The sequence below is a fragment of the Scophthalmus maximus genome, chromosome 22, assembly GCF_022379125.1.
Source record: "Scophthalmus maximus strain ysfricsl-2021 chromosome 22, ASM2237912v1, whole genome shotgun sequence".
In the NCBI taxonomy this organism is placed as follows: Eukaryota; Metazoa; Chordata; class Actinopteri; order Pleuronectiformes; family Scophthalmidae; genus Scophthalmus; species Scophthalmus maximus.
The window spans coordinates 14,033,256-14,049,716 of record NC_061536.1 but is presented as its reverse complement, the minus strand read 5'-3'; the positions used below and the strand labels follow the sequence as shown (position 1 = coordinate 14,049,716).

The following is a 16,461-nucleotide window of genomic DNA, read 5'->3' as shown; positions in this document are numbered from 1 at the left end:
GTCGGATGATTCGGAAAATAAAGATTCTCAAACTCTTGTTACTCGATGAATAAAAGTTTATTCAACAACATCGTATCTCGTATGTACAGAACAAACACGAGTGAAAACAAGAACGAGTCGGGGTGAATCACTGCTGTGGCACATGGACAACCTTAATAAAGCCTGAATATTCACACCTGAAGTCAACTGATCCGTCACATTACAGGAAACACCTTTTAACATGCAGACGATAAAATCACTCGTCACTACATCCACTATCAAATTCTAGATTTTAAAAGTTAAAATCCTACAGTGCAATGGTGTCAAAGAAACCGGTGGAGTGTGAACTGGAGAATTAATGAATGAGGGAGCGTTTCAGTTAACATCCCACCAACACAGAAGCGAGAGGAAGTTTTGTGTAATGCGTGAGGTACAGAGAGAGGCACGACCAGCAGCACGTTACAGTATGTGATACTCAAAAACATACGATCAGTACATTTATTCACACAGTGACGACCACAAAGCTGTGGACCCAACAGAGCACAGACACAACAACGGACAGAAACAGGCTTCACAGCAGGCGACGCTGAGGAGACGTCAGATTAGTCACGTGACATGAAACTTGATAAAGTTGTGATTGAATTGCTACTTTGAATTAAAGGTGAAAAACGTCACCGTAGCTTGTGAAACTGTATCGGTTGGGAATTTTTTCGACAAGTAACTGACTTTTGGGATGTTGGCAGCAGTCACCATGGCAATGTCACAAAAAAGAATTTAAAAAAACCTGACAAGTCCATTGTGTAAATCACAGATTAAAGCTGCAGTTTGTGAAATGTATAAGAACTCATCAACAGAAATTGATTGATTATAATCACCTGCAACAAAGAACCAATGAGTAATATGTAGTATGTTACATAGGTGGACCCGACTTCCATGTATGCCGCCATGTTGAACACGGTTTCCCCAAAAGGGACAAAACACTGCGGCGTACTCGTGGAATTTTTTCAGAGTTGCAGGAAACTGGAAGAGGAATCAGGGGCCGCGCGTCAACAGGCTAACGAGTTTGAGAAGCCAGAGTTCGCCAAATGGAGAATCGTACTTATTATTTATTAAAAATGAAGGTAGGAGAACATGACTCATCACAAAGGAATAGGAAACGTGAAGCAGAACTAATTTGTGACCTAGCAACGGCAGAAAACGGCGCAACACTCAACGTAGTTGTAGAACACAAAGTTATGGCAAGTAGTTTGGTATCTTTGGGCTACCGTCGCTGGTCCTGAGCCCTCAGTTGATTGCGCTGTGCAACTTCACCACCAGATGCGGCCAAATATTACACACTGTAGCTTTAAAAAAAGAAAAGAAAAAAAGACGAAATTGACAGCGGCGATGGAGCGATGAGGAAGAGATGGAGAAACGTGGTGTTGGTCAGTGATTGACAGGAGCAAACTGTGCCAAAGGATCCATTAAAGAAAACTTTAAATCTGTCCGTGTAAGTCAACATATATTAACAGTACTATTTTAAAATTGACATATTTTGCAAATGAATACTTGCTCTCTCCTATCGCTGTGCAGTGAGAGGAAGGTTTTGGGTATTTGTTTTTCAATTTTTCCAAAGTGCAGAAATATCTAATCTGGTATAAGGACGTTATTAAAATGTGCAGCGTTACCTTGCACAAATCATACTCAACATAAAGTTGTAGGTATGATTACACCCTACAACATGCACCAAAATTCATAACGTTGCCTCATCGAAAGCAACACTTAATCTTTCCATCACGTTTTAAGTCGTTTTATTTTTCCAATTTCCTCCGAGACAACTTCCTTTCACCTCCGGATAGTGACGAGCACAAACCGCTGAGGTATTTGAATTGTGACGGTGCAAACACAGTACATCGCTATCGTCCACAAACACAGCAATACACAGCGACGCCATGGCTCCACCAACAATCAGCAAAAATATTCAGCTTGACAAGTTCGTTAACGTCGCGTCAAAAGAGCCTGACGAGTTTATCTTTGTCGAAACATGTGAATAACGTCAGCAGTGACATATTTTCATGTTTAGAGTCAAAATGAGGCAGATGCTCACATTTCTTGTCAGGATAAATATTTTTCCAGTGTATCCAAAAGATAAATAATACATAGTGTAAATAAATAAAGTAATAAATATGTTCTTAAAGTGCAGCAGGGGTGACAATAGCTTTTTCCAACTACAACAATTCACGACAGAATATAGAAAATATACTTTTTGCGTCGTACATTTATACACCACACACACACACACACACACACACACACTGTACAATGTTAGAAGTACATAGATCTGTAGAAGGTACGACGCCGCACACGGATGACTTTTCAGACGAAGCGCCACGATGTCGCCGGCGTCTGGACCCGACAAATACATTCAGAAACACGTTGGAAGCAAAAGGAACTATGTTTTTGTGGTGTGTGTGTATAAAAGAGCAAACCATGTTGATTTTGTATTTAACTACGCCCTAAATATGAATTTCCAGGTCAGAATTTACGGAAGGAAAAATGATTGAAAAGTTGACTTGACTTTTTTTGGAAGTTCGGGCAATAATTGACTCAAGTTCTTTAATTCAATAGGCTTAATTCAAAAAACCTTGTGGTTATTTACGGCGTAACCAGAGAGATCTCTTAGTGGACCACAGAACTAGCTTTAGTTAGCTAGCTAGCTTGTTTAGAGTGTCATTGTTTAGAGATATATATTTCTTTTTACTTTTCATCTATGATGTATCGGCCCTGTTGATACATGTCAGCATAGCTAGCAACATGGCTAACTTGGTCCTAGCGAAACAGGTCAATGCTAATCCCTAGCTAGGCCAACAGGCCACATGACGTAGCATCCAGTTGGTAGCACGGATGTCAGGCATGTCTTCTTCTTTCGGGTTTTTGTTTTCGTTTGTCTTCAACCCCCCAAAGAAACACGTGAACAGAAAAACTAGCATTGTCACGTTTCGTCCACTGTCGCCCTGCATCCAGAGCGGCTACGTCCAAATATCGTTTGCCGGATTAAAGTTTTAAAAATCTAGTTCACACCCATTTCACTCCGCTTTGAGTTCACTTTTTGAAACTCAAACTACACAGATCGTAAATTATTTTAACACAATTGAGTAGTCGAAGCAATATTGAATAATAGTAATTTCAACCTGACAACAAATGAAGACACTTGGTTCTGTTGTTATATTAGCACTTTCCCTTTTGGTCGTTATATGAAATCCTACATTGTTTAGGCTGAAGATTCTACATCGATTGCACGTTATACAACTCTTATCTATAATCTAATTCGCAATCACTCGGGTAGATGCTGTTTTGAAAGTTAATTTGACATAAAGCACTAAGTGTTCTAAGTGACTCGCATGTTACTGATTGTGGCTCTAATGTTTGCGTTTTGCTGCTGATCTGGTTAACAAATCTATAGAGAGAAATTTACAGTGTTTGACTTCTTCGAAATATCTGAGCTGCGGTTCAGGTGATTAAAGGTCAAAGCTTTTTACAGAGTTTTATTCTTTTTTTTATACATCGGAATTAGTCTGGAAAGCATCACGATTCTAAATTTACTATATTTATTATATTCATATATATTTATTTTTTTTCTAAAATCAAGTTCTAAGGGAAATAAATAGTTATAATCTTCTCTTCAACAAAATATAATAATTATATACATTGCACGTTACCCTACTCTTATGTACTTGTTTTTTTGTCCACATGCAGTCATTAGTAAGTCCGAGGATATACTATAGCTACTTTTCTGAAATTCTCCAGTGTTGAGGACATTTTGTTTTTGGAATAAATACTAGAACCAAAGGCAAACGAGGACGACAGCAGGAGGAGTGGTCGTCACCACAATCCAACTGACTCAAGTTAAATACCTGTGGATTACAATCTGGAATCAAATTAGCTTTCAGAATTAATAAACGTTGTCCTCCGGGCGTTAGTCAAAGTTCAATACTTTGGCTTCTTTTCTTTTTAAACTCTCCAGTTTGTTCAGCTCATCATCGACAGCTAAAGGCAGAGAGCATGAATTAAAAGAATAAAAATCCCTTCTTTGACCTGTGATTTGACAAGATGATGAGCAGATAGAACACAAATAAATATTCCAGGATAAAACTACAGCTACAAAAGTTATATATTGCAGGACGATATCCACTCACACTACGGGGACTTAAAGGAAACGCAAAGACAAGGCCGCGTCCTTGTCAGCGCACTTTGCCTCTAAGTCTGTAATGATTCACCTTCACCTCAAACCCGTGAGGAACAAGGTCGTCTCGACTGGAGGCACAGACTCACCCTGTTGATGACTGTAGCTGAGGAATGTACAGTGGATTTAATCTGCGGTCGTTGTACATTGACTGTAATGGAGGATGTAAACTAAGGAATTTGTGAATTTTGCGAAAGCTTGACTTTTGAAAAAGTCAAAGCCCATAAATCAATAATACTGGCGTTTTTCAGTTTGTCGGTTATAATTTTTACGCGCTGTGATAAATGAATTCAAATTTTAAAAGTTCCTTCCATTTCCCTCCTTCGCCCACTCTGACTGGATCTGCTCTACACGCTCTCCTGCACTGTGGAGTTGGATTTATCCTCCAGAGGTGTAGTTTCGGCGGCAGGAGCCGGGGCCGCCGCCGCCGCCGCCACCAGCGGCACCTTCTCCTTCACCGGCGAGGCGGGGAGCGTCCCGGCGGCGCTGGCGCCTGCAGGAGGGTCCTCCACAGACGAGGAGGCGGGAGGCGGGCCGCCAAAGCTGCGGGCGATCTCGTCGAACGTCTTGCCCCTCGTCTCCGGGACTTTGAGGTAGGTGAAGATGAAAAAGAGGACGAGGAAGGCGGTGAAGATGAGGAAGACCCAAGGGCCGCACAACTCCTGATGAGGGAAGACAAGGTCGTCAGAGTCCTGCAGATTATTTATCATGTTGTACTAGTAAATGATGTGTGAGGATATTAAAATGCGGGAAAACTTCGAATACGTTTACTGAAATACCGTAACTACTTCATGAAAAAAAAAAAGGCAGAACAACAAGAAAATAAGTTACAGTCAAAGAGACAAGAATTAGAATCTCAAAGCAAATGACACCATCAAACAACTGGACGATCGCCCTTCTCTCCCTCACCACTAGTTTGGGGAAGCTGACTCCGACCAGGAAGTTGGCCGTCCAATTGCAGCAGCCGGCCACGGCCATGGCGGCCGGGCGGGGCCCCTGGGAGAACAGCTCGGCCACGATGAACCACGGGATCGGGCCGGGGCCGAGCTCGAACATGGCCACAAACAGCATGACGGCCAGGATGGCCACGTAGCTCATGGCGGGAATGCTCACCTGCTCAGGAGGACGGAGAGAGACGGGACACCACAGACGGGAAGTGTTGACTATTCACGTTATTTAAAAACAAATTTAAAAAAAAGGAATACAGCGAGAAGAAGTTCTGTCAAATTAAATAGACACTTTCATAACATGTTGTAGTCAGAGATGTGTGTGCTGGCTCTGTGTGGAACCTCACCAGCAGGAGGGAGACGGTCATGAGCAGAGCGCTGACCGCCATTCCGCCCAAACCCAGCAGGTGCAGAGTCCGTCGTCCGGCCTTCTCCACCAGGAAGAGCTGGAGGACACACGAGAGAGACACACACACACGGGACATGATCGGGTGCACGCGGGAATCGAACGCGAAAAACACGGACGACGACGACAGCGACGACACTCACGGAAACCACGGTGAAGATGGTGTTGACGATGCCGGCGCCGATGGTGGCGTAGATGGGCTGCTTCACGCCGGCCGAGGCAAAGATGCCCGTCGAGTAGTAGAACACCTGAGAGGAGGGAGGAGACAGAGAAATGAGGGGGGGCTCATAAACGTATCAGGTCTTAGCGTCTCGATGTAATATTGTTATTATTATTGACTCACAGCGTTGATGCCCGACAGCTGCTGGGAGAGCTGCAGCATGACGGCGATGAGGAGGGGCTGCCGGTACGCCGGCGAGCGGAACAGCTCGGGGATGGTCACCTTCTTCTCCATGGCCATCTTGGCGCTCTCCTCCTTCATCTCCTGCATGTCTTTGCTCACATCCTCGCTGCCGCGCAGACGCACCAGCGCTGTGGACAGAATCGCACATCGTCATTTAAATTAGAGAAGAACTGGCTGGGAGTAGTAGAAGTAATAATGATAATAATTAATAACAGTAGCTGCAATAGTAGTATCAATACATAAACAGTGGTGCTGTTGTATCAGCAGGAGAAGTGGTAGCGGTCAAGGTATTGGTAGTAGCTGCTTGTAAGGTGCCTAGATGTAGCAGCAGATGTAGTAGTAGTACTGTAGTAAAACTGATGTAAGTGGTGATATGACAGGGGACAGATATTGAAACAATAGCAGTAGTAGTAGTAGTAGTAGTAGTAGAAGTAGTAGTTGTGGGAGTAGCAGTGTAGTCCTTATTGTAGTATTTGTGGTTGTAGTAATAGTGTAAGTTGCAGTAGCACCGGCAGAACAGATGATGGCAGCAGTTGTAGAGTTGCAGAAGTAAAGGCAGCAGGGAAGACGACAGTAGAAGCAGTAACATCATCAGTAGAAGTAGATCATTAGTACTAACTGCGGTAGTATCGTCTCTACCTTTGCGTGCCTCCTCCTCCTGTTTGAGGTTGATGAGCAGGAAACGGGGGCTCTCGGGGCAGAAGGGCAGCAGGATGCACTGCAGCACAGCAGGGGCCACGGTGAGAGCCAGCAGCAGGGGCCACAGCTTGTCGGAGCCCAGCAGAGCCTCCAGACCAAAGATCTACACACCGGGGCGCCACAACAGGCAGGGTCAGATTGACAACAACTCTTTGACGGCTGTTTGGATTAAATCGGAGGGTTTTTCGTTCGGGAGCGTCACACTGACCTGGGCGATCAGGATGCCCACCACCACGCCGAGCTGGTGCAGCGTGCCGAAAGCTCCCCTGAGGGGAGTGGGCGACACCTCGCCCACGTACATGGGAGTGAGGCCGGTGAAGAGGCCGCAGAACAGACCGATGACCAAGCGGCCGGCGATCACCATCTCGTAGGACGAGCAGATGGTGGAGAAGCCCATGAGGAGGCCACCGATCACCGCCAGGGAGTTCACCAGGAACATGGAGCGACGCCTGAGGAGGAGGAGGAAGAGGAGGGAGAGGAGGAGGAGGAGGAGGAGGAGGGAGAGGAGGAAGAGGAGGAGGAGGAGGAAGAGGAGGGGGAGGAAGAGGAGGAGGAGGAGGAGGGAGAGGAGGAAGAGGAGGAGGAGGGAGAGGAGGAGGAGGAGGAGGAGTAGGAGGAACAGGAGGAGGAGGAAGAGGAGGAGGAAGAGGAGGAGGAGGAGGAAGAGGAGTGGGAGGAAGAGGAGGAGGAAGAGGAGGAGGAGGAGGAAGAGGAGGAGGAGGAGGAGGAGGAGGAGGAGAGAGGAGGAGGAGGAGGGAGAGCAGGAAGAGGAGGGGGAGGAGAAGGGAGAGGAGGAGGAAGAGGAGGAGGGAGAGCAGGAAGAGGAGGAGGAGGAGGAGGAGGAAGGACAGCGAGGAGTCACAACAACAGTTTTAGATTAACGAAACAAAATGTACCTACTACTTGTTTTTGCAAATGACAGGTTGATTGTGTTGGCCAAAGACAGGAGGCCATTAGCTTAGCCTAGTGTGAAAAAACATGGAGGAAAGTGTTAGCTTGGCCCAAGTAGTAGCTAATTAATTGACAAATATTTATTGTGTGGTTAATTTGACATAAACGGAAATTTCATTTTTAAATCTCAATTCCATCTGATATTAAAATCATGCCTTTGTTCACAGATGAATACAAAAAAAAAAACTACTGCCTCTCAGGCTAAATCCACAATTATCTTTCCCTGAAAAACTATTTACAGCAGCAGAATAATCAACAACAACAACGGAAAATGAAAAAGACCTTTAGTTTGAGAAGAAGGTCAAGAAGTCTGTGGGGAACATTAGAGTCGAGCAGTGACACGCTCCACAAACTCCATTAGGAGTAATGACTTGTGACGGCTCAGCCCAACCACACAGGAAATACACTGAGCCATTAAAGAGGAAACACACTTAAAGTGAAAAAAAAACCCCACTCGATGTTGAACGATGTCCGAAATAAAACTCTAATCTGAATGTCGGGAATGAAGACACGTCACGTGGCGTGACTTCTCGTACAGACGACGTGATTTGTCACGACAGGAACAAATTTATAACTATGAAATAAACATCCTACCTGCCAAATCGGTTCGCCATGACACCCACGCTGAAGGAGCCCACCATGCCGCCCACGCTAAAGATGGCGACGGCAATGCTCCAGACGATGGTACAGACCCCCGGGCTGATGGGCTCGCCATAACGCTCCACCCAGGTGCTGTTGAAGAACGATCGCAGTTTCTGTGAAACGGATAAAGGATGGACGGATGAAGGAGGGAAAGAGAAGTAAACCATCTGAAGAACGTAGCCGGAACCAGAAAAGGTGATTAGCTTAGCTTAGGATGGCGGCTAAATGAGGCGGGAAACCGCTCGTCTGGCTCCAACGCGTCGACAAAGACTTACAGCACAAAACGCTATTTTTAAATTTTCTCCAATTCTGTCTGAACATGTGTGAAACACGACGGCAGCTGTCTGTCGGTTTGGCCGTCGATTGGCCAAGGTGTTGCTGCCTTGCTGCTTCCGGACGGACTTCTGCCTCGCAACCTGTTTGCTGACGTTTCCAGAAAAATGGCGGCAAACATGGAAGGTAAGTTTCCACTGGACGTTCGGTTAATATATTGACATTTTGTTTTTCTTTGTAATGTCATGTCCTTTAAGAAAATGTTGATATTCCCAACAGTCCCGTCATCCCCCTCTGACATTGTGCCTTTCCATTTCCTTCATTTCATTAGCCACCTGCTAGCTCGTGTTAGCCTCTAGCCAGTGACGCAGCGGTTTTCTCCTATTTATTGTTATTTTGAAGCTTAATAAGCAAGTTGTGCCTTTTCCCCCCCTCAACACTTTCTTAGCTATTTGCTTTGCACCTGCATTTGTACTAAAATAAGCTCATAGGAATCTGCACAGGGTCGAGAGTCTTAATGTTTGAATCCGCCCCTTTCGTCTGAAATAGTCCCACAGCAGAGACTCTCCTGTCGGAGGCCCGAGTCACGTTCTGCTGTCAAATGTGGGCCGTAGGGATGAGAAAAATAAGTAATTTCTCCATCTCACCTGCAATAAACCTCTCACTCTTTCCTCTCTTTCCTGTCGTTTTTGAGAAATCAAACTTGTTAAATGTGTGTTGTACACACACACACACACACACACACACACACACACACACACACACACACACACACACACACACACACACACACACACACACACACACACACACACACACACACACACACACACACACACACACACACACACACACACACACACACACACACACACACACACACACACAGACAGATGTCACCAACCTGCTCGGGAGCGTTGATGACGCCCGTGTTGTAACCGAACTGCAGCGAGCCGATGACGGCGGTGGACAGGGAGAACAGCAGATAACCTGTCACCTGCTTTTCCTGCAGCGAGACAGACGGAGAGGAGGGAAAAAGACCAGAGGAACGGATGAAGCGAACAGAAAAATGGAGATGGATGTGAGAAGGTAAGGAGGCGTGGAGAGAAGAGGAAAAAACAGACATGATGAATATCAGATCCGAGATCATAATGGGATTTTTAAATCACTGCCGCCGGCAGACAGATGCAATAAAGCCGTGACGCTGACGCCAGACAGGTCAGTGATGCAGCGACACTCACACAGACTGGATAAGAACAGTCATCATATCCTACCTGCTGCTCTGACAGACCCTCAGTATAGTTAACAATGAAATAAATAAGTAGATATCATATCACAAGATTATAAAACCATCAAAAATACATTTTAAAAAGTGCTTTATTGGTATTAGAAGTTTTGAGGCCGTGCGGATGAACGTCTCTGCGCTCAACTGTTTTCATCGCTACATTTTTTTAATCTTTCCAGAACATAATCAGCTAAATGCAGAGGAAATTCAATACGGAGGTCGTCGCCCACACGCGGGCGAACGCGGAGGAAATATCAACCAGATTTTTCCACTTTGAAATCTATAAAAACTAACGCTCATCAGTTGACCCTTGGATTCGTCCACTAAAGGGACGACAGATCCCACGTGGGAGATCCAGGTCACGTTGTCTCTGTTTACTTTTCTAGCTCGGTGTCGGCGATGAAGATGACGAAGCACAAAGTGCTGCTGTTATTTGAGACGGTGTGGAGACTCGGCCCCGCGGCCCCTCAGCTGATCCGCTGCTGCCCTTCGCACGACGGCAACAGAGCGAGGTCAGACAATGTTAGCATAGACTTGCACTTCTTCAGGATTTATTTCAGCCAGCGGGGGGCGTCGGCTGCTGCACGGGACCAATCAGAAGGCTCGGAGGGGAACGCGTGGCGGGTGCACGATGGTGATGAGGATGAGGATGAAGGTCAAAGCGGGTTTTATTTCAAAAGAGCTTTTTGAAAAAAACTGCCGAGTCGGACGGGAAGCTCGGGAGGAGTTCTCTTGTATCCTGAGTGACATTGTTACTGTCGGTGTGAAGGTCGGATGTTATTATTATTATTGTTATTATTATTATTATTATTAATAATAATAATACGAGAAACAAATAAAAATCAACATAGATAAAGGTGAAATGGAAGCACGTTTTTCTGTACTTTTATCAAGTTAAAAGTTCATTCAGACAGAAAGAAAAGAGACATGAGAGCAGCGTGAGATCAAAGACACACACACACACACACACACACACACACACACACACACACACACACACACACACACACACACACACACACACACACACACACACACACACACACACACACACACACACACACACACACACACACACACACACACACACACACACACACACGTTCCCCCTGACGCTCCCGTCTCCATCTCTGTTTTCTTTCTAATTTGTGTCCAGTCACTGTGACTCAGTGGAAACGATCGGTCACGTGACTGAAAGAGTCTCCCGGTCACAAGGAGGCGTAACGAGAGCTCGCAGGTCAAACGCTGACACGAGCTGCTCGCTCTTCATTCACACTCAAAACAAAACAGAACAAAACAAAACGTGACCTGTGTCGTCGACGACGCTCGTGAGAGGAGCACAAACGTCACACAACCTCCTGAGAGACACAGCGGACCACACTCGTGTCGTTGGGCCTGTTGCATCACTGCAGATTGGCTGGACAGGTGCCTTGTAACTATGGCAACCGGTGTCGCGGAAACCGTCGGCCGCCGACAGGTGATTCACGTGAACGACTGTGACTCGTCTCGTTTTGCTCTTCGCGAGTTACAAACTCGGATTTTCATCTTTTGGCAACTTCGTCCTCTTCGTCTCCATCACACAAAAGAAAATGGCCGAACATTTGTTTCCTTCGATGCTCGCAGCCTCCTTCCTTCCTGCCCTCCCTCCATCCATCCATCCTTTTAAAAGAGTCCATGTCGCCCAGTCCTCCCTCCCTCCCTCCATCCCTCGCTCCCTCCCTTTGTCTCCACGGCAACGGTCGGAAGGTGACAGGCGTATTGACAAAGGCTGAAAGTGACCACAGCACACACACGCAGCAGATTCTCATAAACCTGAGCAGCCGCTCCTGTTCATGTACTACGACCCTGCATGTGTGTGTGGACACACAGACACACACACGCCCGATTACATCTGACCCACATCTGCACCCGGCCTGTCGTTTCTCCCTCCGGATCGATCCGACTCTCGGGTAAAACCGGGGAAGAAGGTTAAACGTATAGATCTGTTTCTGGGCGATTTCAACAACATTAGCGGCCGGATCTTTAGCGCTCGATGTCGTCACGAGATGGTTTTTTTGTCGGAGCAGGATGTAAAGTCGGGGCAGAACAGGACGCCCCGTCAGGGGAACACGCCACGGGGATATAATCACTGAGCTACTGAACTCGTGACGACAGACAGGTTTGACCCCAGGAGCCGTGAGGTCACGGTGACGATCGTGTTCACCGTTGAATTTCAACGTTTAAACAGTTTCACCTGAAAGTGCAGGGGTTTGTTTGACTACGGTGCACAACTCTTGTTCTGATTGGCTAATAGACTTAAAGGAGCAGTAAGCGATTTTAATCCAATACACCTTTTTGTAAAAACCAGCGAATATTTCCACAAGCTGTCGGTTCTGTGTGAAAAAATTATAAATCTGTTTCTCAAAAAAAAAACTAAGATGCGGACCTCACAACACAGTGAGCAGTTTGTAAACTTGACTCCACAATTTCTCCACTGTCGTCGATGAAGAGTAATAAAAACACACACTCGCCTGCATCGTCATCTTCTGAGGCCGAGCCGGCCGATCATGGGTGGATGTGACTTTATTTACGAGCTGCTAGACTCACATGATGCACACGTTTCAATGTTGACTTCCGAATTTCTGATCGTCGTTGACTGAGAATCCTGTCACACAATCCACGTTGATGCAACGATCAAAGGATCAAAGCTGCACACGCACACACACACCCGCACACACACCCCCACCCACCCACCCACACACACACACACACACACACACACACCCCCACACACACACACAGACCCCCACCCACCCACACACCCACATACACACACACACACACACACACACACACACACACACACACACACACACACACACACACACACACACACACACACACACACACACACACACACACACACACACACAGACCCCCACCCACCCACACACCCACATACACACACACACACACACACACACACACACACACACACACCAAGACTTCTTCAGCAGATGATCATCGACCGATGAGCTCGATCAAAGTGTCAGTTTGTTTGTTCCATATCTGGTGATAAGTTTGATCTCTGGACAGATTATTCATCATCTGTAAGTCTGTGACAAACGTCCTACTGCTGTTACATCAAACCTGCCTCATCTTCCTCCTCCTCCTCCTGATTTCCCTTCGTTTCCCAGAGGTCCTTTAAGAAAACCCCCCCAGTGGAGGAACATGTTTGGCATGTGTACGTGCACATGAGAAGCGAAGGGGTCTCGTTTTCTATTTCCTCCTAGGGGAAAGGAATCAGCCCCTTCCTCCTAACGATACGTTCTCGACCCTTGTCTTCATCATGAGATGAATATTACCAACATGTCATTACAAAATCCAAGCCTCTTGCAGAAGAAGAAGAAGAGGATTATCCTCTTCTGTATCTCGAGTCCTCAGACAAACCGACAGGCCAACATCAGATACTGAGGAGTGAATAACCATCTCGCACATGATGGGATGTTTCTTCTCGTACGCTGCTTCAGACTCTGACTTAATATCAAAGGAGCACTCTCGTCTATTCTCAAAAAGAGACGCACAACTCGGGCGAAGTCATGGCGAGCACAAGTCGTACAGGTTTGGGACGAGACGTTTCACCGTCGGCTCACGACAAGATGGAGAAGAATTAAAAAGACACTTGCCTGACCCGCCATCTTCTGACAGGAGCTGGTCGATCACCAGGAGACTCTGACCTCAGAGGAGAGGAGCTCGTTGTGTTCAGGGGGAGGAGCAGCAGGTCGGAGCAGCCTGGGGAGGTTCCCGCCCGCCGGGGCTGGGAGCTGCGGGAAAAGGAGCACACGCCTCCGCAGGCGCTGTCCGTGGTACCAGCCTGCGCGCCTCCGTTCTGTCGCCCACCAGAGCCAAGAAGCACCGACCATCAATGTGTTTTCACACGAAGGGCATATCTGAAAACTGTCAAAATACGAATGTGGAGAGAGAGAGAGAGAGAGAGAGAGAGAGAGAGAGAGAGAGAGAGAGAGAGAGGAAGACACCTACCGGTCGGAACAACGCGGACCGTGGATGCTGCGGCCTCGTCGTCTCTCACGCGCGCAGATGTCTTTATGATTATTGTCCTCCTCCTCCTCTGATGCCGGGACGTGGCCCCGCCCCGCCGCTTTCTCTACGTGCAGGAGTGCGTGACTGCAGCTCGGTGCATCATCACCGCCGCATCCCGTGAGGCGACGCGACGTCCTCGTCCCGTGACGCGGCTGCGGCCCGTTATCGTTCGGTTAGTTGGTCAGATGAGCTGACGAAAGCGCGGGCGCATGCGCGGTAGAGGTGCAGGATCCTGAGGGTCGTGAGACTCTCCTCGCCTTCCCATAATGCCCCTCTCTGTGTGTGTGTGTGTGTGTGTGTGTGTGTGGCGACCTTGACAGCAGTGACGGATGCTGCAGCTGCAGCTGATGCTGATGCTGATGCAACGCTGCTGGTCGCTGGGGCAACGGGTCACGCGATGCAGCGCTCGTGACGCTCCAGCTGTGGAAATGATAACTTTTCAAACTTTTTCTTTCTTTCCCCCTTTAAGGATGATCGGAGACAGAGACAATGACAAAAAAAATCAGCTGATTTGTTTGTCGCAGAAGATTGTTAAAAAAAATGATGATGCAAAAGACATTTGTGTAATTTTCTGTTCTGGTCTGGACGAGAAGAGGAATTCATCAAGAACAAAACAATGTTCAGAGATTAGAGCTGTAACAGTTCATCGAATAGTAATCGATGACTAAATTAATCACCAACTATTTTGATAATCAATTAATCGGTTCAAATAGTTTTTATGAAAAAGAGAAAGTCACAATTCTCTGATTTCAGCTTCTTACATGTGAACATGTTCTGGTTTCTTTGCTCCTCTGTGACAGAGAACTGAAGATCTTTGGTGTGTGGACAAAACAAAACATCATCTTGATGTTTTTGGGAAACACCATCGACATTTTTCACCATTTTATGACAATTTTATAAACCAAAACAACTTAATCGAGAAAATAATCGAAAGATCAATCAATAATGAAAATAATCGTTAGTTGTAATCAGAGATCAAAAGATTATTCATGTTTATCCTTCAGGGCCAGGAGGTAGAAGTCTATGAAAAGCTCCAGATCAGACATTATTTGAAATCTATAAGATTTATAACATATTATATGAAATATTAAATTTTAGACTGTAAACCAAAACACTGTGAAGTGAATTTTCACTTTGATCAGATCAGACACGCTCAGATGCTGGGGATCTGCACTAAGGCTGCAAAAAAATATTATTTCTCACTGGTATTAATCTTAATTTTTTAAAGTGTTTGACATGAAAGAGGACAAAAAAAGATAAATTACCAAAACTCAGACGATTCAACAATGATGGAAACAGAAAAGTATCAACACTTCTCATTTGAAAAGTTAAAAACCAGAGAATTTTCAGCATTTCCAACTTTTTTGCAATTATAAAATGTCAGAAACGTTTAACTTATTATCAGTTATAGTGTTCCAGATTATCTGTCTATCAAAGGATCAAAACTCTGGATCGATCGATCGATATGGCTTTTTCAGGGCGGATACCGATAGCGATTACTGTTCTAAGAGGCCGATCATATTTGACTGCAGTAAAGAAGGACGAGAAATTTGAGTTTCATAATGAAATGATCTGATCTGCAAATCGATTTAAAACATGGCCGATACCGATAAACGTAAAAATATCGGCGCCAGTAATCGGCCACCGTCAACCAACCGCACGAGGCAGCGGACTTGGTGATGAACAACAGTTGATAGACTTTCAACATTTATTCCGTTTCAGGAATTTAAGAGAAACAGTTTTTGTGTGCCGAGTTTACCGAATGACTGTGCTGATTTTAATGAGCCCGTCAATCAAAGTGTCAGTTAGAAGACGGTGACAAAAACAGAAGAAACGTGTTAAAACACCCTTTTTCCAAACGGAGTCTGGCGCGAGTCGCCTGACGATCCGGACTGAAGTTACTAACCTACAGACAAATTATATCAACATCTGTCGTCAACACGTCCGCTGACGTCACGTCGTCTGTGCAGATGAAGTTTGGTGAGTGACGTACCGATGAGGCAGAAAGTTTCATAAGATCATATTAAAAAAGGGAATAAAACTTTCCCCCAGACACATCGCGTGTTCTCTTAGGATTTGAAATCGCTGCTCGCACGCAATGCATGTCGGGAAACAGATACAGACGCCGCCAGCGGTGGGACAACACTGCCGCCTGGCGCACATGCAGGGTAGTGATTCGGGGTCAAAGTGCAACAGCTGATGTTTTTAAATATGTTCAATGTCATCACATGATTTATTCTCTTCCTCTTCCTCTTTCTCTTCCTCTTCCTCTCCTCTTCTCCTCCTCTCTGCAGGTGAACCATCGCCCCCTGGTGGCGTCGTCTCCTGGGGTCCGACTCTCACGCCCCCCCCCCCCCGCCCAAAAATGGATGGAAGTCTGTAACCACCACCTGTTACCATGGCAACCACCGCTCTGCCACATGAAACTACATCACACTAGTAAAAAGTGCGAATGGAGATGATTCTGTTTGTCTTTGTTTAAATTCACTAATAATAATAATAATATTAAATATAAAACAGCGCAAAAAGTCAAGACACCAGATTCCAGATTATTTCCCGCCTGTCTTCATGTGG

The 16,461-nt window shown here is 45.9% G+C and overlaps 1 protein-coding gene across 4 annotated transcripts; it reads right to left on the bottom strand.

Moving 5' to 3' along the window:
* Window positions 1–38: 38 nt before the first annotated feature.
* On the bottom strand, window positions 39–14,640 carry LOC118292259 (solute carrier family 2, facilitated glucose transporter member 1). 4 transcript variants are annotated; one of them, XM_035621045.2, is made up of 11 exons: window positions 13,828–14,640; window positions 13,473–13,743; window positions 9,427–9,528; window positions 8,202–8,362; window positions 6,865–7,105; window positions 6,597–6,759; window positions 5,898–6,085; window positions 5,698–5,802; window positions 5,496–5,594; window positions 5,111–5,314; window positions 39–4,863 (listed from the first exon to the last, which is right to left on the bottom strand). In XM_035621045.2, exons 2-11 carry the CDS (start codon window positions 13,482–13,484, stop codon window positions 4,549–4,551), a joined length of 1,590 nt encoding a protein of 529 aa, XP_035476938.1. In that variant the 5' UTR covers window positions 13,485–13,743; window positions 13,828–14,640; the 3' UTR covers window positions 39–4,548. The 4 variants fall into 4 exon arrangements, with proteins under 4 accessions (XP_035476938.1, XP_035476937.1, XP_035476936.1 ...); XM_035621044.2 differs by having other exon boundaries at window positions 13,473–13,675; XM_035621043.2 differs by having other exon boundaries at window positions 13,473–14,640.
* Between the last annotated feature and the right edge of the window lie 1,821 nt (window positions 14,641–16,461).